The 23,672-nt window shown below is 44.8% G+C and overlaps 1 protein-coding gene and 1 long non-coding RNA gene across 4 annotated transcripts in view; one reads left to right on the forward strand and one right to left on the reverse strand.

The window, feature by feature from the left end:
* LOC309363599 overlaps positions 1 to 23,672 on the reverse strand; it is a 184,481-nt gene that overhangs the window by 17,497 nt on the left and 143,312 nt on the right. The window lies entirely within an intron of this gene.
* AXIN2 (axin 2) overlaps positions 748 to 23,672 on the forward strand; it is a 49,389-nt gene continuing 26,464 nt past the window's right edge. The window contains exons 1-3 of one of the 3 annotated variants that reach the window (XM_081899626.1): positions 748 to 1,173; positions 3,437 to 4,386; positions 13,242 to 13,382. In XM_081899626.1, the coding sequence (XP_081755752.1) occupies positions 3,563 to 4,386; positions 13,242 to 13,382 (965 nt within the window). In that variant the 5' untranslated portion in view covers positions 748 to 1,173; positions 3,437 to 3,562. Of the gene's footprint in view, positions 1,174 to 1,339; positions 1,532 to 1,622; positions 2,141 to 3,436; positions 4,387 to 13,241; positions 13,383 to 23,672 lie in introns of those variants that run through there. The other 2 variants (XM_081899628.1, XM_081899627.1) reach the window with 2 other exon arrangements.

Below are 23,672 nucleotides of genomic sequence, written 5' to 3' on the forward strand. Positions count from 1 at the left end.
CATGGGGTGAAGGAGGGGCGGTGTGTTGGAGGTGTGGGGGGGGGGAGAAAAGGATAGTTTGCAAAGAAAGGGCTAAGTTGATTGAGCAACGAACGGGTTAAAGGCAAGGGAGTGTAGCTGGCAGAACCGGGAGGAGGGAATGTTGCCTGTCCCTTTAAGGTTCCTGCAGCACTGAGAGAATTGCAGGGATAATACGATTGGGGCGGCAGGATCACTTACTTCTGACGTTCCAAAGCCTGGGGGAGTTGGCTAGAGATTGTTTCCCTTTGATAAGGTCCTGGCAACTTGGTAGCAACTCAAGAAGCAATAATAATAATAATAAAAATCTAAGCGCTTCGGAGTAAAATAAAAAAAGAAAGAAAGAAAAACCATCCAAAGTGTGGGGGAATAATTAGTCCCTGTAGCTGCCGAGCAATGCCAGTACGTAATGCCGGTTGATCTTGCGATAGTAGGAACTGTATACCTTTACAGATGCACACACACAGAGATAGAGACACGCACACACACATATATTTTATTTTATTTTAAGGCGGAAGGTGTTGCCGGGAAAAAAGGACGCTTATCTCCCTTACAGGACCGTTCTCTCGGTTGTTCACTTTGATGTGCACAGTTAAACCCACAGCTCAGTGTTTGTTGGAATAGCCCGGAGGACATTTGGTGCATGGAATGACTGCTTGAAACAGGACCTGAGTTGAAAGAAGGGGGGCGGGTGGGGGGTCAGGAGAAGTGGGGGAGGGATCAGGTCTTTTGATATATATATATATATTTATTTTTTTCCCCTCTCCCTTTTCCTTTCGGCTTAAAGAAGAAGCGGGGCGTGAAGGAAGGGAGAGGATCACGCTGAAACTCCTCTCTCCCTCTCTCCGCTGATACGTTTCGCGTGCAATGTCCTGCTCTCTCTCTCTCCCCCCCCCCTTTTAAACTCTCAGATGCTATTATGAAGCATGAGAGGAGGCGGGTGATGAAAATATAGGGGGAATCGGCGCAACGCTGCGGATTACTTTTCTTCATTCTGTAAAGGGAGAGAGAGAAGGGGGGGTGGGAAGGCTAAAGGAGGTGGGTTTTTTTTTTAAAGGAAGTACCGAGCGCCCGTTTACGGAGGGGGCGGGAAAAGAAAAAGAGAAGGAGAAGAGAGAAGGGAAAAAGGACCCACTGAAAACTACTGGATCAATGGTAAGTTGCACAAGAATGTACGCGATTCCCCAGCTGCCTGCTTGCCTGTTTCTCTATCTCCCCCCCCCCCCCGTGCGCCCGCTTTCTCCCGATCGCTTTGATGTCCTCTTGGCTTGAGCTTTGAAGTTGTTAAGGAAAGCTATTTATGCGTTAGTTATGAGCAGGCAGGGCTCGGTTGAGGCGATAGGCGAGGGTTTTGTACGCGAACAATAATAAACAGCAGAGGTGTGTGTGTGTGTGTTGCGTTTGTGTGTGTTCGAGAGACGGGAGAGATCTGGGGAAGGAGTGGGGTCTTGCACAGGACAAGCTCTCCCCCCCCCCCACCTCCAACCAACGCACCCCAATTGCAGATATCCCGGTAAGGTGTGTGCGTGGGTGTGGGGGGAAAGAAGGGTCCATTTTCAGATTTGGACTTTTCCGATTGGGAAGGGAGGTCGAGATCAAGGATGTGCATTTCTTTATGTGCCGGGGAGGCAGGGATGCAGCGAGGATGCGAGGACTCCCTGCCTCTTCTCTCTCCCCCCCCAACTCTTCCTTTACACCCCTCCCACTTCTCTCGGCACCCCCTGCGAACTCCAAAGAGGCGCTGCAGGCTTACTTAGGGGTCAGTTGTTGCACAGGGCTCGGAGAAAGCAACTGGCTTAAGACTTCTCTGTGGCTTTCTCGCTCTCTTCCCCCCCTGCTCTCCCCACCTTCACCCTCCCAATTCCTCTTCTCGGTTCCTGAGATCTCTCGGCCTTTCCACCCCCTCTCCCCTCCAGTCAGTCGCCATTTCTGGAGGGTTACTTACCACCCCTCTCTTTTATTTTTACCCCCCTCTTAAGGGTTGCATTTTAGCAGCTCGCTGGACTACAATGTCTTCTTTTAAATCCTCCCCCCACCAGTCGCCCTCTTACTCGCTCACTCTCTTTGATGGGGGGAGCTGGAGAATATAACAGCCGGGCTTGGAATTTCTGCACGCGTTCAGGTACATTACAGGAGAGAGGGGGAAAATACTTTCTTGGCAGTAGTTTGTATTTGTTTGTTGTAAAGGCAAGCAGGCGTTTAAAATCTCCACTCCTGTCGTGAGGTGGTGGTGTGGAGAAATGTCATCTTATGAGTAGTTCTGAACTCTTCACATAACTTCATAAACCAACTTTTTAAAATTGGATGTTGGTTTGTTTTGTGTGTGTGTGTGTGTGTGTGTGTGTGTGTGTGTGTTTAAATAAACTGGTTGAAGTCTTTGCAATCCCATTTTCTCCCGAGTGAACTAAGGAAGGATGTTTGGAAGAAGCCACAAAACTTCTCAAGATCTTATTAATCCATCTTTAATGGTGGAAACTGGCTAAGTTTGAGAAGAAAAAGTGCATGACAACCCGAGCAAGGGAGGTGGTGGTGGGGAGGGAGAATTGGAATCCTTTGCTTCCAAGTGGTTGGAAGTTTTTAAACATGTGGATGTCTTTAACATGTGAATGGTATAACTTAAGCAAGTCCATGAGATGCCTTTGAAGGCTGTAGGCAACTGATCAGAAATGAGTCAGACAGACCTAGTTTTTAAACTAAAACACTACTGTGGTCAAGATTCTCTCTCTCTCTCCCCCCCCCCCCATTTTCTTTTAAACACTTTCTCAATATGCCATTTGTTTTTTTCAGAGGAGCATCCAGCATTGTGCTTAGAAGGGTTTCTGGTGATCATAATCTAAATGTTTAAGGAGTTGAAGGGTTTTGGAGGAGGGGGGCAGAGAAATGGAAACCAGATGCTGAGGAAAGCATGTTTTGTTCTTTGCTTTGAGTTATCTACTGAAGAAAGAGAGGGAGGCAAAATTTTGAAGGATTTGTGTGTGTGTGTGTGTGTGTGTGTGTGTGTGCTTGCACACAAAATAGGTTTAACAACACAAGGGATCCAGTATTGTTCCTGGGACTTCTCAGATGTTATCATTAGTAGGAGGGAAAGGTTCACAGGGGGGTTTCTTTTCTTTTCTTTTGCGTGTTTTGATTTTATAGGCAATGCAATAATTAAGACTTCATTTTTGTTTTTGCCTCCGCCCCCACTCCTTTTGCTCCCTCCACACCAAAGTTAAAAGTGTGCCCAGAGTTCAATCTTCCTCTTTGAAAAGCGTATCTGATACTTTTGATTAGCACTGCAGATAGCTGCGGTTGCCTCTTTATTTTAATGTGAGGAGTTGAAAAGCCTGTTTACTTTTTGTCTTTGATGTTGGGTGGATCTGGTTTTGATTAGATCAATACTTCCCCCCTCTTTCTTTTCCTTTTTTTTTCCTTCAAGAGAGAAGACTCTGAAGAATCCCCTGCTGACTTGAGGAAGAAAAGAGAGAGGGAGAGAGACAACACACATACAGATTACTGAGGAACTTAAAAAGAAAAAGTCCTGCCAGAAGGGACTCCCGGAACCATGAGCAGCGCAGCATTGCTGACTCACCTCCCAGACCCCAGCAGCAGCTTCAGAGAAGATGCCCCACGCCCCCCTGTACCAGGGGAAGAAGGAGAGACACCATGCCACCTGGCTGCCACTTTGTTTGCCATGAAAAACCAAAGCTTCAAGGCCATGTCAGTTTCTTCCACGCCAAGGAGAAATGAAGATGGCCTTGGGGAGCCAGAAGGCAGCGCATTCCCAGACTCTCCTCTAGCACGATGGACCAAATCCTTGCATTCCTTACTGGGGGATCAAGATGGTGCCTATCTCTTTCGGACCTTCCTGGAAAGAGAAAAATGTGTGGATACTTTGGACTTCTGGTTTGCCTGCAATGGCTTCAGGCAGATGGACCTTAAGGATACCAAAACTTTACGAGTAGCCAAAGCTATATACAAACGGTACATTGAGAACAACAGCATTGTCTCCAAACAGCTCAAGCCTGCCACTAAGACCTACATAAGGGATAATATCAAGAAGCAGCAGATCGATTCTATAATGTTTGATCAGGCACAGACTGAGATTCAGACAGTGATGGAGGAAAATGCTTACCAGATGTTTTTAACTTCTGATATATACCTCGAATATGTAAGGAGTGGGGGAGAAAATCCTGCTTACATTAACAGCAATGGACTGGGGAGCTTAAAAGTTGACTGTGGCTATCTCCCTACCTTGAATGAAGAAGAGGAGTGGAGCTGTGCAGACTTTAAGAACAAACTTTTGCCATCCGTGCTAGGGCTATCCAGTAAGGCATTGAGGGCTACAGCAAGTGTCCGGGCTACAGAAACTGTGGAGAATGGGTTCAGGTAAGATAACTTGCTTTGAATGACTTTTTGAGAGTCTGTTGCTCCTTTAAACAAATCTTGCAAAGTGGGTATATGTGCACATGCTTGTCCTTTGGAGTAGATTTTGGCAAAGATACTTTTTTTTTTTAATGAACCTTAACAACTTGGCATTTATTTCTGGCTTGGTGGGGAGGGCTGTCTTTCTCCATAATAAAGAAAGCAGTACATTGTGGTTCTTAAGACCCACCAGTTCCTAAAGCTCTCTTAGACATCAAAAAAGAACTTCAAAGCGACTCTTGTTCTTTGAGACATGCGTTAATTGTTACCACTTTAAACCACATTAAGAGGAGCTGGGAAGAGCACCATCTAGGCATGTGAATGAGTAATGAAATACTAGTTTGCCAGCTTCATCCCCAGCTAGTGTCGAAATATGTGGATTACATATAGAAAATGGGAAGCAATTATGTGATGATGGAATGAGAAAATCCATATTATTACTGCGGCAGCCCGTGTGACTGAACTTTGTAACTTACAAGGAGACATGAAACACATGTATTCTTGGAGAATACCTTGTGTGGCTTGCTATCGGTGTCTTTAAGCCAAAGGAAATCTGTTTGGCCAATGAGATGGCTTCAGGTATGGGACATTAGTGTTAGGGGCAGAATTCCAACCGCTGAGTAAAAGAGGTGTGTGCTCCAGGTATATAGGAACTGAGTTGGACCTTTGGTTTCTCAGGCTCAGAACTGTCTACAGTGACTGACAATGGCTCTTCAGAGTTTCAGCCAGGAACTTTTCCTAGCCTGACCTGGAGATGAACCTAGGCCTTTTAGCATGCACTCTACCATTGACTGACAGCCCTTCCTAGTTAATGGAATTCAAGCTGCATTAAAAGGTGGTCCTATTCCCAATTCAGTACCCCAGGAGAGTGATATGAGACCCTTCTTTGGTGGCATAGGCTGATGAAAGTGGGCAAGACCAGTTTCTCACAAAATGGCAACACCAGCGTATTCTTTCTCTATCTTAATCGTGACAGAGTGGTATAATCTTCTGACACCTTATTCTCTTTCTCCCCTCCCTTTCCCCTTCATAAATGGGAATTGGTTGAACAAGGATCTATAGAGCAGAAGGACCTGCTCTCTCCCTCTCCCCTCTGTTCTGTGTATTCTCTCTCTTGCTTTGGGAGTTTCTTTCTCAGTCTGGTAAGTATTTGACATCTGGTTTACAGGAATTTTTGTGAGTGTTTCTGTGATTCATGGGACATCAAAGGGCTTCAGGCATCTCTTCTGTTTTCAGCTTGTTTCAACTATGGCCTGCCTCTAAGAGGAGGGTTCTTGAATTGCATCTGTTGTGTTTCTAGCTTGCAGCAGTGTTTATGGTCTTTTCCAGCGATAGGGTTGGAAAGGCAGCTGGTTCTAATTTGGCTTTCACTCACACCAGGGCAAATCTGCGGGGGCTCCAGATAGGCGAGGGGCTTCTTCTAGTTCTTGGCTGTACAAATGGCATCAGTGTGTGTTACCCATTTGTTTTAATCTCTGTGGAGGTATATGCTTGCTCAAGCCTCTGTTTGCCCCAGTATCTTTCTGTGGTAAAGGCAAGTTTTCAAGTTTGAAGCCCTAGCAAGCCAATTTTCTTTCACAACCTCTGAACTGTACCAGTTGCATGAGCCTGACAACCATATTTGCTGTTGCCCAGATCAAACAGTGCTTATATGTGTGTATGCATGTGTATATGTGGTGGTGGGGGGTTGTGTGTGTGTGTACACACACACACACACACACCCCTGCACACACCTAACACTCTCCCCAAGTTGAGATGACATTGTAGAAGGCATTGGCATGTCTAAACTCTGTTGACACTGAGGTGGCAGAAGGCATGGAGCTATTAATGTCAGTGCCACTCTGAAAAACACCAAGCAGGTAACTTTCTGTTCAGGTGAGGAAACTTCATTTGAACCTTCAGCCCACCCAATTCATGCATGCTTTTGATTAGGCATATATTGATGGAGCTGGATAGCTCAGCTGGTTGAAGCATGGTGCTGATCATGCCAAGGTTGCAAGTTCGATCCCTGTATGGGGCAACTGCATTGTAGGGGGTTGGACTAGAGGATCCTTAGGGTCCCTTCCAACTCTACAATTCTATGATTTTATGCTGAAAACCTTCCTTTTAAGCAGATATGTACTTTGTGCTGCACTGTTCTCCAAAAAGGCAAGAAGTTGCTTCTCCTTTTTTTTTTTTTTTTTTTGGTCTCCTTGACTGGATTCTTGTATGTAACTGAACTGAGAGCTTGGGCTTGAACCCGGGTTCCAGTTCCACTGCTCCCTGCCATGGACACTTTGTGTGGTCTTTGGCAAGTCGGTAGGTCTCAGACTCAGTTCCTCAGCTATGAAATGGGAATAATATCCCATAGGGGAGGCTAGCCATGGTCTCAGTAAAGGCTGCCAAGTCCTTTGCCAGTTAGAGGTGCTGCTCTTAGCAATTTCTGGACTAGAATCTCATTGTTGTTACCAAAGGGAACTAGCTGAGAAGCCTTTTCCCCCAAGCCAGTGGTCACCAGACACTGCTTCTCCTCCTGTCTCAAAGATATTAAAGTCCAGTAGTTTTCTCAGCTCGTGGATGAGTTGCTGTTATTTGCCTAGTCTGCTAGCAGTTGACAGGTGAATCCCCTTTCCCCTTGGCTGGTGTCTGCAATGTGTCTTCATCTTTCCGGACCTGTAGGTAACCTAACTTTAAAAATAAAAATAAAAATTGGAGGTTGTTTTAGCATGTGAGCTTTAATGAGGAGTGTGAAGCCTATTTGTCTCCCTCCCCTGGCTGTTTTCTACTCCTAGGTTAAGTTTGGCTAACACACTTTCTTTACCCCAATCACATCCTCATGCTGTATGTGTTATAAGGTATTTTTATGAATTTGGAATTTCCCCGAGTCAAAATAAACACTTTGGACTTGGTTTAGGTGTCTTCCCCTCTTTCTCAGGGCTGCTTTGTGTATTAATTGCTTCCTTGGAATGAGGATCTTGATGCTCTTCCACTTTCGGCAGTTCAGTGCAACAAAAGTGAAATTGAAAAAAAGTTTTGTTTACATTGGATTCTGAATGTATCACACCAAAGTTAATGTGCACAAAACTGCCCTCTTACGGCACACTCATATATCATAGCAGCCAATAAGGTAGCCTCTCTGCTGTTAAGTTTTCTCTTGTAAAGTTAGTGAAGCTCGCCTTCCCACCACATGGGGCTATAGCTAGCAGATGGCCCACTTTTGCAGATTGGCACTTATTTGTGGGGGAAGGTGTTGGAACCGAGATGGCTTCAGTTATCATAATAAAATTAAGCCAGGAGGGGAGAAAGACAAATGTGTACATGTGTGTGTGCTTGCACACACCAAGCAATCGGGTTTTTGTTTTGTTTTGTTTTTTTGGCTAAGTAGTGTGATGAAAGCTACATATTTGCTTCCCCTGAAAATTATAAACACAATGTTTCTGACCAAAAACCATTTGCCAGACAATGTGGCTGCAGATTCACACGATGTTTTCTCAACAGCAGTGAGAGCAATCCAGAGCTTTCTTCATATACCTCTGATAACCCACCTGAACACCTGTGGAATGCCAACTGCAGTGCAGCAAAGCTTAGCTTCCTAATTTACAAGGCTCCCTGTATAGACTTTCCATTACTCTGGTTGAAAAACCAAGATCTGAGGCTACTTATAAGGCTAGAGGCTAATCACAGAGGAGAAAACAGCTGTGCTGTTCAGGGTGTTGTTGGGTTTTGGGGGGTTTTATTGCAGGGCTACCCACAAAAGACACCTGGAAAGATAAGTTCTGTGTGCTTTGTCTATGACACAGGCCTGCTCCCCAACACAGCACAGGGAGTGACAAACAAGTACCATTTTTATCAGTATAAGTGGTAGTAGTTTGAGAAACTTGAGACATTCTCCTTGAAGCTGAAGGGGAACTCCTACATGATTGTGGAAAACATTTGTCAGTATTGTGTCCTGTGGAGGCACTTTTTTTGAGAGAGAGAAAAAGAGAGTCCATGTAGAAATTTACACTGGAGACTCTGCTTCACACAGGAATTAAAACTCCTTTAAGGCAGCTTGATAGCATCTGGCTACAATTAAGTTTGTAGTGTGGTCAAGATCTTTCTTTTTTTTAAAAAAAGTGGCTATGAAAACATCCCTAATTGGTTTACTTAATGTATGTGGGGATTTTCTGTACAGATCTGTTTTAACTGGGCAAACTGTGATTTTTTAAAAAAATAAAAAGAAATTTATTGTTTAATGATATGATTGTATAAGTTCTGAGGAGTGGGGGAATGGCATTTTGCTAGCTAAATGTCTTGGTAATTTCTTGTGCTTTGAGTTTCTGCTGACTAGTTTAAGGTGATTTATAGATCCGTTGAACTTTGGAGCAGGACTTTTCCAAAAGTTCGGCATAGCTTGGGAAGTTGAGCTCTTTCAAAAAGATTTTGGAGATTCTCATTCTCTCTCTCTCTCTCTCTCTCTCTCTCTCTCTCTCTCTCTCTCTCTCGGCTGCCTTACAGTATGGAAGAGCTTCCCCTTAACCTTCCCATAGGGATGACATGTAAACATAAACTAACGGGCGGCACGATTAAGGACGTAGCAGCATGACATGCACTTTAAAAGGAAGGTCTGTAGGATCCACTTAAGGAGCAGGCTTGGTTCTGTACAGATGGCGAGCATCTTGCAACCAGATACCTTACAACAATAAGCCCTAATGGGCCTGCGTTTTGTTAGAGCAGGACACGAAGCTGTTTCAAGGACAGTAATAAAAAGTAAAGCCTTTATCCTTCCCCCTCTCCCACCCCACTTCCTTGAAAGACCAAAAAAAATAACCCAATAGCTGCCTTAAGAATGTCACGGGAACTTTACAAACATAGATAAGTTTTTGTTTTCTAAAGGTACAACATTTGGATCCTGCTTCCCCTTGCTTTCTCTCCCCCCCCCCCTTTGCAGAATAACTTTCAACTGGAAACATGTGGGGTTGATCTGTCTTGAAGATCTGAAGGATCTGATTTTTCCCCCCTACCGTCTTCTGTCACTCTTTGGTTATCTCCCATTCTTTCTTTCTTTTCTTTTCTCTTCCCCGCTCCCTTCCTTCATCTTTTGAATGTCTTGATCTTCCCACTGAAATATCTTTGTGTGCTTTGGGAAAGAATGTGTTCCCAGCTGCGCTTAAATACCTGAGTCTTTTGCAGCGAGGCCTCCTGCAAAGGTCAGCTTGAGATGTGGAGGCCTAGAACTTCAGTCATGCTGTTTGCCGTCATAACTTGAAGAGGGCTGTCTGTCTGTCTCTCCCTCCATCTCTCTCTCTCTCTCTCTCCCCTTCCCAAGCCCCTTTCTTTGCTTAAGCCTTCGCAAGGGCTCATGTTTTCCCCTTGCCAGTGAAATGGAGGAATGCAACACAGCAGGAGGGGAGTTAAGGGGAGGGTGGGAGGACTTGTTTGTGAGAGAACTGAGTGAAGACTACTACTGAAGAGGTCGAAAGTGGGTAACCGGGGCAAATGGAAACAAAGGGACCAGAATACTACTACTAGGGGAAGTGCTGCTTTTCATTAAGACTACCAGGCTGCTCACTTAACTCAGGCCTGATGCCTCCTCCGATCTCATTGCAAGTGGCTTGGTGGGTTGTTTTTTTTAAATAACAAAACCCAAAAGTTTCTCTCTTTTATGTTTAGGCCTTAAAGAAAGACTTCCCTTCCCTCTCTCCCTCTCCCTCTCCCTCTCCCTCCCTCCCCCCTGCGCCTCCCAAGTTGCTCACAAGTGACTCCAATTTTGAGCAAGTGACTGTCTTAGAATTGAACAAACAGCAGGCCATGGGAGCCTGAGTGGATCGGAGTTGCCAAGCTGAATTTCTTCAGAATGAGGGATGTGGTCTGCCTCTGTGATGTCTCTTCTGTGGAATGTTATGGAAGTGGTCGAATAAGGGGTGTCCCTTTTTAATGTTCTGTAGAGCAGGCATCTGGAGTAAGGGGTGATGGCTTGAAATGAGGAACATCTGGCAAACTTAGTCTGGATTCCAGGCGTTTGGATTCTGTGTGCTTAAAGGTGGTGCTGTCTATATAAACAAGGCCTTCTTAAAACGTTTGGCTGAGAGCAGTGATCGCAATCCTGTAAATGTTTTGTCAATCCCTAATTTAGTCTTTAATAGTCCATGGTGATTAGGGTACAGAATATAAAACACAGGTGTCCATCCCTGTTGGTCTCCCTTTGCCAAACTGATGCCCTCCAGATGTTTGGGACTCCTTGCTCCTTTCTTCCTCAGGCACCATGGTTGTGATGGCTGATGGGAGTTGTAGTCCAAAACATCTGGAAGGTAGCAGGTTGGCAAAGGCTGCCCCATAAATTGTTATGTTGCTGCCTTGTTGGTCCTACATAATGGCTCCATTTATTGGACCAACTTGGTGGGGATACAAAACTGAAATTTACTCCCCTCTGTGATTTGGATTGGAAAAGATTGCTCTTCACTTATTATCCCCTTATTATCGCTTTACCAATGCAGAGCTCTCTGTATATAGGGCCACACTTTCTTTTGCAGCACCCTCTGAAATAAGATGTCAGTCAAACCATTTTGAGATAAGACCATCTGTAGAAGTTATATTTGTTAATTTGACATGCTTGGGGACCTTTTGAATCCAGAGCTGAAAATGACCTGAAAATACTGCTGGCACTTAATAATATTTACCACTTTTTTTCTTAAGCACTTCACCCTAGCTCAGAGTTTACCAAACTTAGGTCTCCAGCTGTTTTTGGAATACAGTTCCCATCACCCCTGGTTCTGCTAGCTAGGAATGATCAGAGTTGTAGTCCAAAAACAGCTGGAGACCCAAGTTTGGGAAACTTTGCTCTAGCCCAGGCATAGGCAAACTTTGCCTTCCAGATGTTTTGGGACTACAACTCCCATCACCCCTAGCTAATGGGACCAATGGTCAGGGATGATGGGAGTTGTAGTCCCAAAACATCTGGAGGGCTGAGTTTGCCTATGCCTGCTCTAGCCATTACAACTGTCTTGTACTGCTGGCACAGATTTGAGGCAGAGAGAGAGAAGAAAGAAAGAAAGAAAGAAAGAAAGAAAGAAAGAAAGAAAGAAAGAAAGAAAATATGCTTTTAAGGCCACTTGATGAGTGCATGGTAAAGATTCAGTTTCAGGGCATTCAGCTGCTGTTCTTAACTGCCTGGCCTTAGCTCACTTGTCTAAAATCTTGCATTGCCCTTTTCTGTAGATCTTAGATTCCCATTCCCATTAGCCCCATCATTCATAGCTAATGGTCAAGGATAATGGGAATTGTAGTCAGGCAGCTTATGGAGGACCACATTTCCCCCATCCTTGCTGCAGATGGACCAGGAATAACAATGCACATGTATTGGGGTTTAAGACACATTGGTGTGGGAAAGTAGGAGTTGAGTGTTTTTGTGAGGAGATCCTAGCCCAATTCGAAATGTTAGGGAGTAGAACAAACCTAGAAAGGAACTTGTCAAAATGTTCATGATAGGCCCCGCATGATCACTAAGGCTCCAATCTTATTCCTACTTACCTGTGAGTAAGCATCCTTGAACTCACTTACTTTTTGACAGGCACGTGTAGGATTGTGAAAACTGTAAAAGTGTTGATGGCTAGAGTGTTGTGGCAGGACAGTTTTCTCTCTACCACATGGAGACCTTGGTAGGTGTTTCTGAATCTCAGTTTGTTATGTGGGAGTGTCCGAGACAAGCTGGATCTGTTCAAAATATTGCCTTCCTTGTGAGTCTTGCCACTAGTCTGGTATATTAGACTAAAAGCAAGGAGGTTTGGGTCTAAGTCCCCACTCAAGAATGAAGCTCACTGGTGACCTAGGACTGGCCTCTATCCTTCCTTGTGGGGTTGTTGTGAGGTTAGACCATGGTGCTGATAACGCCAAGATTGCAGGTTTGATCCCCATATGGAACAGCTGCATATTCCTTTGTTGGACCAGATGATCTTCAGCATCCCTTCAAACTCTACAGTTATGTGATCCCTCAGTCTAACCCAGGCTTCCTCAACCTCGGCCCTCCAGATGTTTTGAGACTACAATTCCTATCATCCCTGACCACTGGTCCTGCTAGCTAGGGATCATGGGAGACGTAGCAAAAAAACATCTGGAGGGCCGAGGAAGCCTGGTCTAACCTGCTTCATAAGGTTGTTGTGAGGATAAAATAGTGATGGAGGATGTATGCTGCCTCTTCTCTTTGGCGGAACAACAGGAGAAAACATGATACTTTTTGTGTGGTGCCATAACAAGGGATTTCATGAATCCACCATTTTAAAACTGTATGACAGCTGATGGCTTTAAAATACTCAGTGACTTTGTAGATCATGAATGGGGAACCTTTGGCTCCCAAATGTTGCTGTTCTTCAACTCCTGTCAGCCCCAGCCGGCATGGCCAGTGGTCATGGATGATGGGAGTTGTAGTACATCAACATCTGGAGATTCACCATGTTTGCCACCCCAATGTACACAAACAACTTGCTTTGCTTCCATTCCATCTACACAGCACAATGAAAGCTATTATACACAAATGGGTATGCTGTGACCTACACAGGTAAACAAGGATTTAGTAGCATGGGTTTATTTCTCCTATATATTACAGATACTTCTGGCAGATCACATGCTGGTTAGCCAGCTGTTTATGGTGGGTGGAAAATGAAGGCCATGATCCTAAACACTTCTTATTTATAAGCGGTCCATTGAAATTGACTGAGTTACTTCCAAGCATTGAGAATATTAGTCATTTAGTTAGTCTTGTGTGCACGTATATAACTTAGCTCATTGCTCTTTGGCTTTTTTATGTGTGTATTTCCTGAGTTCATGGAAGAGTAACTGAGCTTTCACTTTTTGCTTGTCTCTAGGTCCTTTAAGAGGAATGATCCTGTTAACCCTTACCATGTGAACTCTGGCTATGTCTTTGCTCCTGCCACCAGTGCAAATGATAGCGAAATATCTAGTGATGCTCTGACTGATGACTCCATGTCTATGACGGACAGTAGCGTGTAAGTATTTCCCTTGGTTGAATTTTTTGAAAAACTGTTGGTTCTTAAAAGAATCCTACCTGACCATGATCTCTGCTTTAATTTTCTGTTTAAAATTTTGCTACCCAGTTATATTTCTGATGCATTCTTTACCCACCATATTGCCATAAACTAGGAGTATGGTTTGAGCACAGTGTGTATGCCTTTGACGCAATGGTAGGAAATGACTCTCTCATTTCCATCACTTTGCAGGTATTCTCACCCAACTCTCAGGTGAACAACCTTGTTCTCCCAGTAGGACTAGAAATCCAGCCTCTTACCCATGGGATGTATCCATAATCTTCCCCATAGCCACAATTTTGCCCCAGCCCTTGTTTTTTTTTAGGACTAGGTGTAGTCTTATTATCTAATTAACAGTCGTAAAAAAAGGAATTGATTCCTCTAGGCGGTGCTTTCTGAGGTTAGCTGCTGAACTTAGGAGCGATGCTCTATTGACCCAAAGAGTCAACAGCCTTCTTGGGCTGAACCTGGCAGACTTTACTTCTGTAAGAGGGTGGAGGCTGTTTGGAATGTGATGACAATTATTCCTTAGTCTCTGGGAGAAGGATGGGAGGAACAATCTGTGCTGTAAAATTTGTGGTCTTCTATAGAGAAGGAAATGGGAAGAAGTTTTCTGTTGTAATCTGCTTTAGCCATACAACTATGTACAAGGGCAACTACGTACATTGTCAATGGTTTCTCTCTCCCACCTCTACTTCATGTTGCATTCCTCTTCCTGCTGCTGGGTAGAGAGATTGGACTTCATTGCTAAATATCCCAAAGTGCTGTGAGGATAGGGGAGCATATTCTTTATTTCCAGTGGAAGGAACGCTTTTTGGAGGCAGGTTGGGGTTGGGGAGTGCAAAGTAGCCTGGTTTTAACTTAGCATTGATATACATATGCATATGCACACACACAAACACACACACAATTCCCAAGGTCTTAACTTGAAATGCTTAGTTCTGCTTCCCATGCATGCACGTATCTGGAAGCAATTCCAACCCAAAACAGTAGGACTTAACTTGTGAGTAACAGGATTGTACTGTTAGTGTACCCATGGTGGTTTGGAAACCTTGAAGGTGGAAGGAAACGCTTTGCAATTCCTTGTAATCCTTTTGGTGGCAGGGGAAGAATATGCACTTTTTAAAATAAAAAAAGTCTCTAGATATAAAATAGTGCAGACTTGGTTATCCACCCTGCTTCTAATATGTGTGCAGCACTTAAAAAAAAAATGGTTTTATGGAAGAAGAAAAAACCCATTCCTGCCTTACCCCGCTTTCTTGTTGAACAACATCGGCCTTGCATTTTCTTAAAAAGCTGCATCACTATTTTATTTCTCTTTGCCAGCTGGGCTGCGGTTTGTATATGTGCTCGGTGTGTCAACAGAGCATTCACTGGGTTAGTCATTTCTGGACCAGTGTTGGGTCACTTGGGACGAGCAGGGCTAGGATTATACCCTCTCTTCACAGCAATGCCAATTGTGGGGCCTTCTACAGATGAGAGCACTGAGTGAGAAATAAAGTGCATGCTGGATGAAAGGCTTAACTGAATCGCTTTCAGCCTATTGTTAGTCTAGGGGAGCTTAGAGGGGATAAGAGGGTAGCAGGCTGCTTTGAAATTTACTTGAACAAGTGAATAGGAGCTCCCCATAAAGCCGGGCATGAAAGGAGCCTGGCTGTTTTTTCCTGCCATAACAATAGCCAGTACAGGCTGTGAGGAGCAAGGGAAGCTTGCCTGATTAAACTGCTGGGAGCTTCAAGATATGGGGAGTGGGGGTGTTGCGGAGGTGGTGGTGGTGCTGAGGCCGGAGGGGGGGGGGCGGGGAGCCAACCTGGATTTCAATAGGGCCCAGAATGGTTATATGGCTTTAGAGAGCAACCTGCAAAAACTCAAGGCATTTAACCAGTTCCTGCTGAAAACTGATCCCAAACTCCCCCTTCCCAACCCTCTCAAAGCCTTTGGAAAGGTTTGAATTTCCTGTGGTGTTGTCTCCAAATGACTGAGGAGTTTGTGTGTGTGTGTGTGTGTGTGTGTGTGAGAGAGAGAGAGAGAGAGAGAGAGAGAGAGAGAGAGAGAGAGAGAGGAGGAGGAGGAAAGTGGGACACACACTTTTTCCAGCTCTGTGGGTCTCAGTGTTGTAAACTCCTAGAAGCAGAGCACGCTGATAGGCTTCAACAGCTGTTGCAAGCTGCGGTAACACTAGCACGTGTGCCAAGTTGTTTTTGTGTTTGAATTTCCTTCCCTGCCATGGGTGTATGAAAGAGAAACTTGAGCAAAAGGGAGGAAAGCGGGGAGGGCGGCGTGTTCCCGCTCAAGCCGCCTTCTTTTCTTTTCTTTTTGCTTTTGGAGGGGAGCGAAAAGTGAAATCAGCTGCTGTTGTGGTTCATTTGTCACCTTTGATGATGTAGGGGCATGGTTTTGTCGCACTTTTCCTGTAGCTTCCGTGCCAACAAATTTGTGCAGCAATGCACCACTCTACTGTGTGCGTGCGTGTGTGCAATGGCTTTGGTGGGGTGCAAATCAGACAACAGAACCCACAGACATCTGAAAAGCCGGTATGATCTGGTCTCATGGTGGCCCCCAGGTGGCATTCCCAGCAAAGAAAATGCACACAATCCCTCTCTCCCCCCCTTTTCCTGAACTTACATTTAACCCAAAGGATCAATGTTGCGTTTTTGTTTAATCTGCCCCTTTTTGGTGTTAGCCACAAAGCACCCAGGCAAATTCACATTTCCATTTCTTGATTGGAGGGAAGGGGTGAGGGAGGGAGGGAGAGACGAAAGGGGGACTTTTTATTATTTGGTTATATCTTATTTATGGATTTACTTTGGACACAGGGGAATACTGCTGAGCAAACTTCAAATATTACCTTATCTTACAAACCAGGCTTTTGATGTTGGCAAGATCAGAGGCTCCGTTTCAGAGCCATTGCCAAATGAAGATGGGAGTGAATGCATATGCGCACAGAGTCTGATATTTCAAAAGAAGCAGTGAAACTACATTCAGGTTAGGTCAGGCACATCTAAGTCAAAAGGCTAAGATAATTGGCTCAGCTTAAATGGCAGCTGACTGGAAAGAAGACTTCAAAACTAGTGTTTCCCCAGAAACAGATTGGCTTAGTACCAGACTGGTTAGCTAAAATGTTTATAATTAAACTGTGCTATTCAGTGCCTAAAACTATGCTGTTCTTCAGCCCAGAGTTGGATTTAAAACACATGCACACCAGGAAATCTAGCACAAATACTGTGCTTCTGGAGAAGGGAGGGGGGTTGGATTAACATGGACATCAGAAGTTGTATCTTTCCCCCCGTTTTTCTTTTTAGGCAGCAGTATTAATTGTGCACCGGTTTTGGATAGCATTTTATCCTAAAACACTTTAAAATGTTTTCAGTTTTGTCGAGATGCATTCAGTCAGTGACCTTTGGTTTTTGTTGTTGGATTAGAGTTGTGCCCAATGTTGGTCCTACTCTGAGCAGGCTCACTGAAATTAACAAACATAACTAGCTTAGGTTTGCTAATTTCAATGGGTCTACTTGGTTGGCAACAGCCCTTAGATATGTTTTTTCTGTATCAGCTCTGGGTTCCGCTAATCTTCTAAGGAACTAGCATAGTATCTATGAGGTGATGCTGTTTTAGCCTCACACCAACTCCTACAATATATTTTATCCTGATAAATTGAGACTTACCCAGATGAGCTTCATGGCTGGGCAGGACCTCGCTCATTCAGGTCCAACACTTCTGTACCATTCTGACTCAGCTTGTAAAAATGCTTTGCACATTCTCTCTTTCTGTGATCTTGCAGCTACCTTATGAGGTGCAGCCGCCATTGTTCTCGTTTTTTTTAGATGGCAGAGAGACAGGCAGGCAGGCAGGCAGAAACTTGGCTAAGCCCACCCTGTGAACCTTTGGCTGAAACAGGGCTTGAGCCAAAAATAAAAGTCAAGAATTCTCTCCCTTGTAACCTCACTTGATCTTCTTGGCTACCCTTGTTAGACTTGAAATTCAAGCACCAGCTGCCCGTCTTTTCTGTATTTAATGCATTATGGATTCTTACTTTCCTTCAATGCCCTTTTATTTTAAATACCCAAGAACTGGAGTTTAGGAAGCTTGTTGCAAGCCCTCGTTACGATTCTCAGTTCTGTTTCTCAGGGCTGTTCAGTAACGCCACCCTTCTTTTTAAAATGAGATTCGCCAGCCCTTTCTATTTAATTGTAATTAACATCTCCCACCCCCCCATCCCCCGCAACCAAGATAGCTGCTTGTTTGAGTCAGCCAATTAAGAGGACACCCTCATTTACCCAAATTGTGGTGTTAGGGAGCACTCAAAACATTCGGGCTAATCGGGGAGGCCTCAATGAATGGGAGAGGAGTGTCACATGGACACTTAGACTGCCATCATGGTGGACTCGTAGTGAATGTGTATTGGTAAGTTTCCATTTAGAGGACTTTCCCTTATCGCAAGGAAGATGCTCCCTAAATGAGACAAAATAAAGCCAAGTAAGAAAATGCCCAACTGTGGCATGTCAAGCTTTTGGTGTTTCTATCCTCAGAATCTATTTAATAAAGCATCACATAGGGAAAAAAGGCAGTTAGTGGAAGGGAAAGCATTACGTTTCCATGTTTCCCCTGGCTCACTATTCCACCCCACCAGGTAGCATTCAGTTACAACTGGACATATGATGCTTTATACCAGGCACCCCCAAACTCCAGATGTTTTGGGACTACAACTCCCATCATCCCTGACCACTGGTCCTGTTAGCTAGGGATGATGGGAGTTGTAGTCCCAAAACATCTGGAGGACCAAGTTTGCCTATGCCTGCTTTATACAGAGTGAAGCCCTGACTGGCAGCAGCTCTTCATGGCTTCAGAGCTGCTGCCTGAGATCATTTAAATGGAGTTGCGAAGGACTAAACACAGGACCTCATACAGGCAAGCCGCATGATTTTCTATGGATCCCCATGCACTGCTCATTATTTGACTTTGCTTGTGCTGCAACACTGCTAGGACTACCCAGTCCTATCCATACAAGTGGCTCTCATTCATCCCTTGTCTACTATTCCTCTGTCAGGCTGTAGTGCAGGAGTGAGGAACCTGCGGGGGCCGCCAGATGTCGCTGGCCTGCAACTCCCATCATCCCCAGTCACTGGCCATGTTGGCTGGGGGCTGTTGGGAGATGGGAGTCCCAATAGCGTCTCGACGGGCCACAGGTTTGCAACCTCTTGCTCCTTTAGATGGCAAGTTCTTTCTTGCAAAGAGATCTGCCTCTGTGTGAAACTCTGTTTATGTGGAGCATGGGTCATTCTTGACTGAAGCTTCGGGGGTATGCAATTGCATCTAAACAGCATGTATTTGGTAAAACAGCCTCCCCACCTGCCTCTGCCTTGATGGAGTTGCCACATTCAATACACTTGACAGTTCTATGCTGTCCTCTCTCTCTGGATGCAGAAACGCTCATAGTGTCCAAAAACTGCTAGGATGCTTTTGCCTTCAAAGAGCTAAACTTTGCATCTCCTCCCCCTTGGGATACTTGGAATGGGATCCTAGCCTGTCTTAGATTTATGGCTGGCATTTCATTTCTGCATCCACTGGAGCTTAAGTGAAGACATAAGAGGTGTTTGCGCGATGTTTCTTTCTTGGTTGTCCAGCAGCTTTCTTGGCAGAACCTAAAGAACAAATGTAGCAAACTGGGAAGGGAGAACAAACTTCCTCCTGGTTGATGGTGCAGCTGTCTCTTACTTGAGCAAGCCATGCGAATTGTTTTTGCGACATGCTGTTTCGTCTGTCCAAATGTTGCATATGTATTTTTGCTGTATGCCAAGTAATTCCAGTCCAAGTTGACGAGAAAAATCCTAATAGTGTGATCTTTTACTTGTCTGCTCAGAAGTAAGCTCTGTGGAGTTCACTGGGGCTTCCTCCCATTGCAGTCCTACAAAGGATCCAAAGGTCAAACTCTGTTTGACTCTAAGACTTGGAGCAGGAGTAATCAGTATGGGATCCTCCAGAGGGTGTTGGATTACAACTCCCAGCAGCCTCAGCTACCGTGGCCAAAGGCCAGAGATGATGGGAGCTGTGATCCAACAACATCTGGAGGATGCCATGTTGACTGCCTCTGGCTTAGAATCTAAGCAAACCACACCAAAGTTCAGCATTAGCAAAGAAGAGAGCCTGTACCTACTCTAGTAGCAGACATAAGCCACACGTTTCAGGGTCAGATAAAGTGAAGAGGCTGGCTTTTTCACAAACCCATGCATCACTGCTAGAGAATCAGAATAGGAACACACCATCTTACAATGCACATTTTTCTCACCAGCCTTGCTTAGAAGCATACACCTCAGCTCTTGAAACCTGAATGAGAGCGTTCCTCTACAGCAATCTTTCCTAACCATGTGCCCATAGATACTGTTGAACTACAACCCTCATCGTCCTTGACCTTTGGCCATGCTGCCTGGGGATCACAGAGGCTGCATTGTAGCAGCGTCAGGGGATGTAAGGTTGGGGAAGGTTGTTCTACAGCCTGGATAACCACCTCCAGGTGACGGGCCAGATCCTGGATTTACCCACCCACAGTGGGCAGGGCTGCCCACCTATCCATCACTTGATGTCACCATGATTCCAGGTAACCCATTTATCCTTTGCAAGATGGCTTGAGATCAAGCTATGCTGCAAAGGAAGATCCAGGTTGACCCAAGTCTGTGCTGATCAGTGACCTCAAGCCCTGCTTTCAGCAGGGGTTGGTTAATTTCCTGCATTCCCCATTATGGCTATTTATTTACTTGTTTCATGTTTGAATCACTCCCCTGGAGGCACCTCAAAGCGATTTCTCCACCAGGACTTCTGCAGCACAGCCAAATCCTGGTGTCTGCTAGCCCCTCTTGGTTGCTGTGTCCATACCTGATATGGTGTCTGGTGTGGGGCTTGTTGCTCATGGTTTGGGGAAAATGCCTTGCAGGGCCTAATTGGGGTGGAGACTTCCCACCACCTGCTCTACAGCTTCATCAACATCAGTAGAGAAAGCCGTGGAGGAATTTCAAAATGATGCCATTGCCTGTTCACAAAGTGCTGTGTCAAGAGGGTGGCAATCCAAGATGTCAAACCATGGTATGAAGCTGACTTGAAAACCACAATTGTGTTCGCTGTCTAAGGTTACAGCTTGTTTGGCAAACTGCAGATTTGGGCACTGTTGTGCCACTCAAGAGGAAATGGAAATTCTGTGTGAAATACTGTTGGAAATGGGAGTGACAAAGCTGAGGGCTGAGCAGGTGGGGAAGCAGACAAGTAACTGTAAACTGTGGTTTGCCTGTCTTCCATTTGGAAGCTCCCAACTATGGTTAGCACAAACTATTTGGGTGCCATCTTTGCTTCCTCCATTTCTTGGAAGGTGGAGGCGGATGAAATTGCACAAATGTTAAAAATGCTCCACTGACCACAGGGAACACCAGCCAAGATTGAATGCAAACAATGCATAATGCTTTAGAAAGATGTTTAGCCGCTGGCCATGGCAAGTCTCCACACCTTTGCTGTCCAGATGACACTGCTAAGGGGGTGCTTTCTGGCAGTTGTGTAAGACTGCAGTTGGAACTTCTTATGTGTGGAAGCAGCCTCTTTTGGACTCTTCAAGAATTCTGGCCTCTGTAGATTAAAGCTGACACTTAAATTGCTTCCAGAAAACAACATGTAGCCAATGCAAATGTTGGAATTGTAATGTTCCATGAGCACCTCTTCCAGCCAGTCAGGAAGCAGGTTGTTTCATTCCACACCAGCTGAAGATTCCAGTCGCTCAAGAAGTAGCCCCATGGAATTACTTTATTCAGATTTTTTTTTGCTTTTTGCTTTTGGGGAGGCCAAAAGGAACGGACGTCCACTCTCCCAATGAAACTATTTTCACCAGATGTGAATCTTCAGAAAGAATTTTGAGAGTTCCGAATGAAATGCCACATTTAAAAGCTCCACAGCCCACAATAATTTGGTGAACAAACCTCATGCCTATGTGGAAGTGGGCGAATGAGCAATGACTTGGGGGTTGGTTTATTTCTTTCACCCAGCAAACCCACAATTGCTGATTTGGATGGACTGTGTAGCTTTCATACAACCCAGCATGTATTTGCTTTATAGCTGTTTGGTACAGCGTCCAGTATTCGTCCACAGAGCCATTCATATTTACACATCTGTTGGGAGCAAATGCTTTGTGTACGTGAAAAGGTTGTTTCCTCTTCCGGGAAGCAGGGGTGCCAGAATTATTTAAATGAATGCAAATTTGAAATTGTCCATTGATGACTGTTAAGGCTGAGTAGAAGAAACAAATTGCTTGAACTATCTATAGTCAGCCTAGATAAAGCTATCTAGAAGAAACCCCTAGTGACTGATCAGTTATTACTATCTACAAGTAAAATTTGGAGAGGTGGATCACATCCCTGTCTAGAAATATTTATTTATTGATCCCCCGCAATGGACTTTGGGGTGATGCAGGGGCTGTTAAATATTTGGGAAACTGAGCGTCCTGTTTGTTTGGAGCTGGTGTTGTTCTGCAGGGCCAGTGCAAATTCTGGCAAATGCTTTTATCTGAAGCTCTGTAGTAAATAAAGGATGCCTTCACAGCAAGTCTGCATGTTCTTTCTCCTTGTCAGACAAAACAGATCTTTCCACAAATATTAGGCCTGATCTGTGTAATATGTGTGCCATTTGGAAAGCCCTTGTCTGCGCTCCATGTATCCCTGGTTGTGTTTTCTGCAGCTATGGCATGCGTTGGCCCATTTTGTAGTTCAGGTGTCCAGGACATCCATTGCTCATGTGCAGTTGTCAATATATGAACGGCCCAGCCTAGCGCAGATGGAAAGTGCATTAAAATGGGACTGGACATGCATGGAAAGCTTTGCTGGGAAATGGAGAACCTATCTCCCTCTAGATGATCCCAGGCTACGAGTCCCGTCATCCTTAGCTGTTGACCTTGCTAGGTGGGGACTGATGGGAGCTCAAGTCCAACAACAACAAAAATTGGGCTGGCGACCAGTCCACTGTTTTTTTCTTGAAGTGTAATTGTGTTCAGCAGGACATACTATTCATAGAGTCATAGAATTACAGAGTTGGAAGGGACTAAGAGGGTCATCTAGTCCAACCCTCTGCAACAGAGGAATCTTTTGCCCAATGTGGGGCTCAAACCCACTACCCCGAGATTAAGAATCTCATGCTCTATTAACTGAGCTGAAAACGGTTTGTGTGTTGGAACACCCTTAAAGAAAGCACCTATCTAGGGTTGCCATATTTCAAGAAGTGAAATCCCCCCAAAATGAAGTTTTTAAGCTATTCCTTAGGAAATTCACCCCCCCAATCAACAGTTCCCATATGCATTTTCCCAGTCATTTTGACCAATTTTCAAAAAAATTCGCTCAAATGGCATTCTGGATGGCAGCCCTGATTTACGTATGGCAGCTTTCATTTATACTAACATTCATGTAGTATGTAGTCTCAATGACTTTTGGAATAATAGGCTCTACAATAAAGATTATAGAGAAAGGCAACCATGGCTCATCCTTTGGATTTAGGCTAACAGTAATGCATGAACAAAAGCAGGCGATATCCCTATCACAGCAGCAAACACAAAATTTGGCTAATATGCACACATTTTAAAAAGTTGTGTGTGTGTGTGTGTGTGTGTGTGTCTGGGTTCCCTGAATGATCAGGGTTCCTAGGTGTGCACACAGGTGTTTAAAGAAACCTGTATATTATACAGGCTTTCCTTCTTAAATGACAGAGCAAAGATGGGGAGACCAGTGGTTCTCTAGATGATCTTGAAGGAGTCCCCCTCCCATCATCCCTGACTATTGGCCAGCTGTCTGGAGCTGATGGGAGTTGCAGTCTAACAACATCTGGAAGGCCACTGGTTCCCCATCCCTGGGCTAGAGCCATGAAAGTCACAGTGAAGGCATGCAGTGGGTGAAAAGAGACCTTCCAAGGATGTCCCTCAGACATGGAGCAAGCCTAGCTTTGCAACTGAAGTGCCAGGTGGGCCTGTCTAGGAAAAGAATTCTGGCTTAGTCATCTGTCTCTCATTGATTGGGCCAAGTTGCATGTTGCAGTCTTCATGACGAGCCAGCCAGTCAGACCAGGCATAGCCAGCTTGTGCTTCAGATCTGCAGAACTACACCAAACCATAAGCCTGAGATTGATCCTGGAGCAGAAACATTCATTCAAGCTCAATGCAGTGAGGAAATTACAGAGTGGCCCTATTGCTCTGAAATGTTGCATGTCTTCATCCTAAGTTACACATACGCACAC

The sequence above is a fragment of the Podarcis melisellensis genome (genome assembly GCF_964234715.1).
Source record: "Podarcis melisellensis genome assembly, chromosome: 2".
In the NCBI taxonomy this organism is placed as follows: domain Eukaryota; kingdom Metazoa; phylum Chordata; class Lepidosauria; order Squamata; family Lacertidae; genus Podarcis; species Podarcis melisellensis.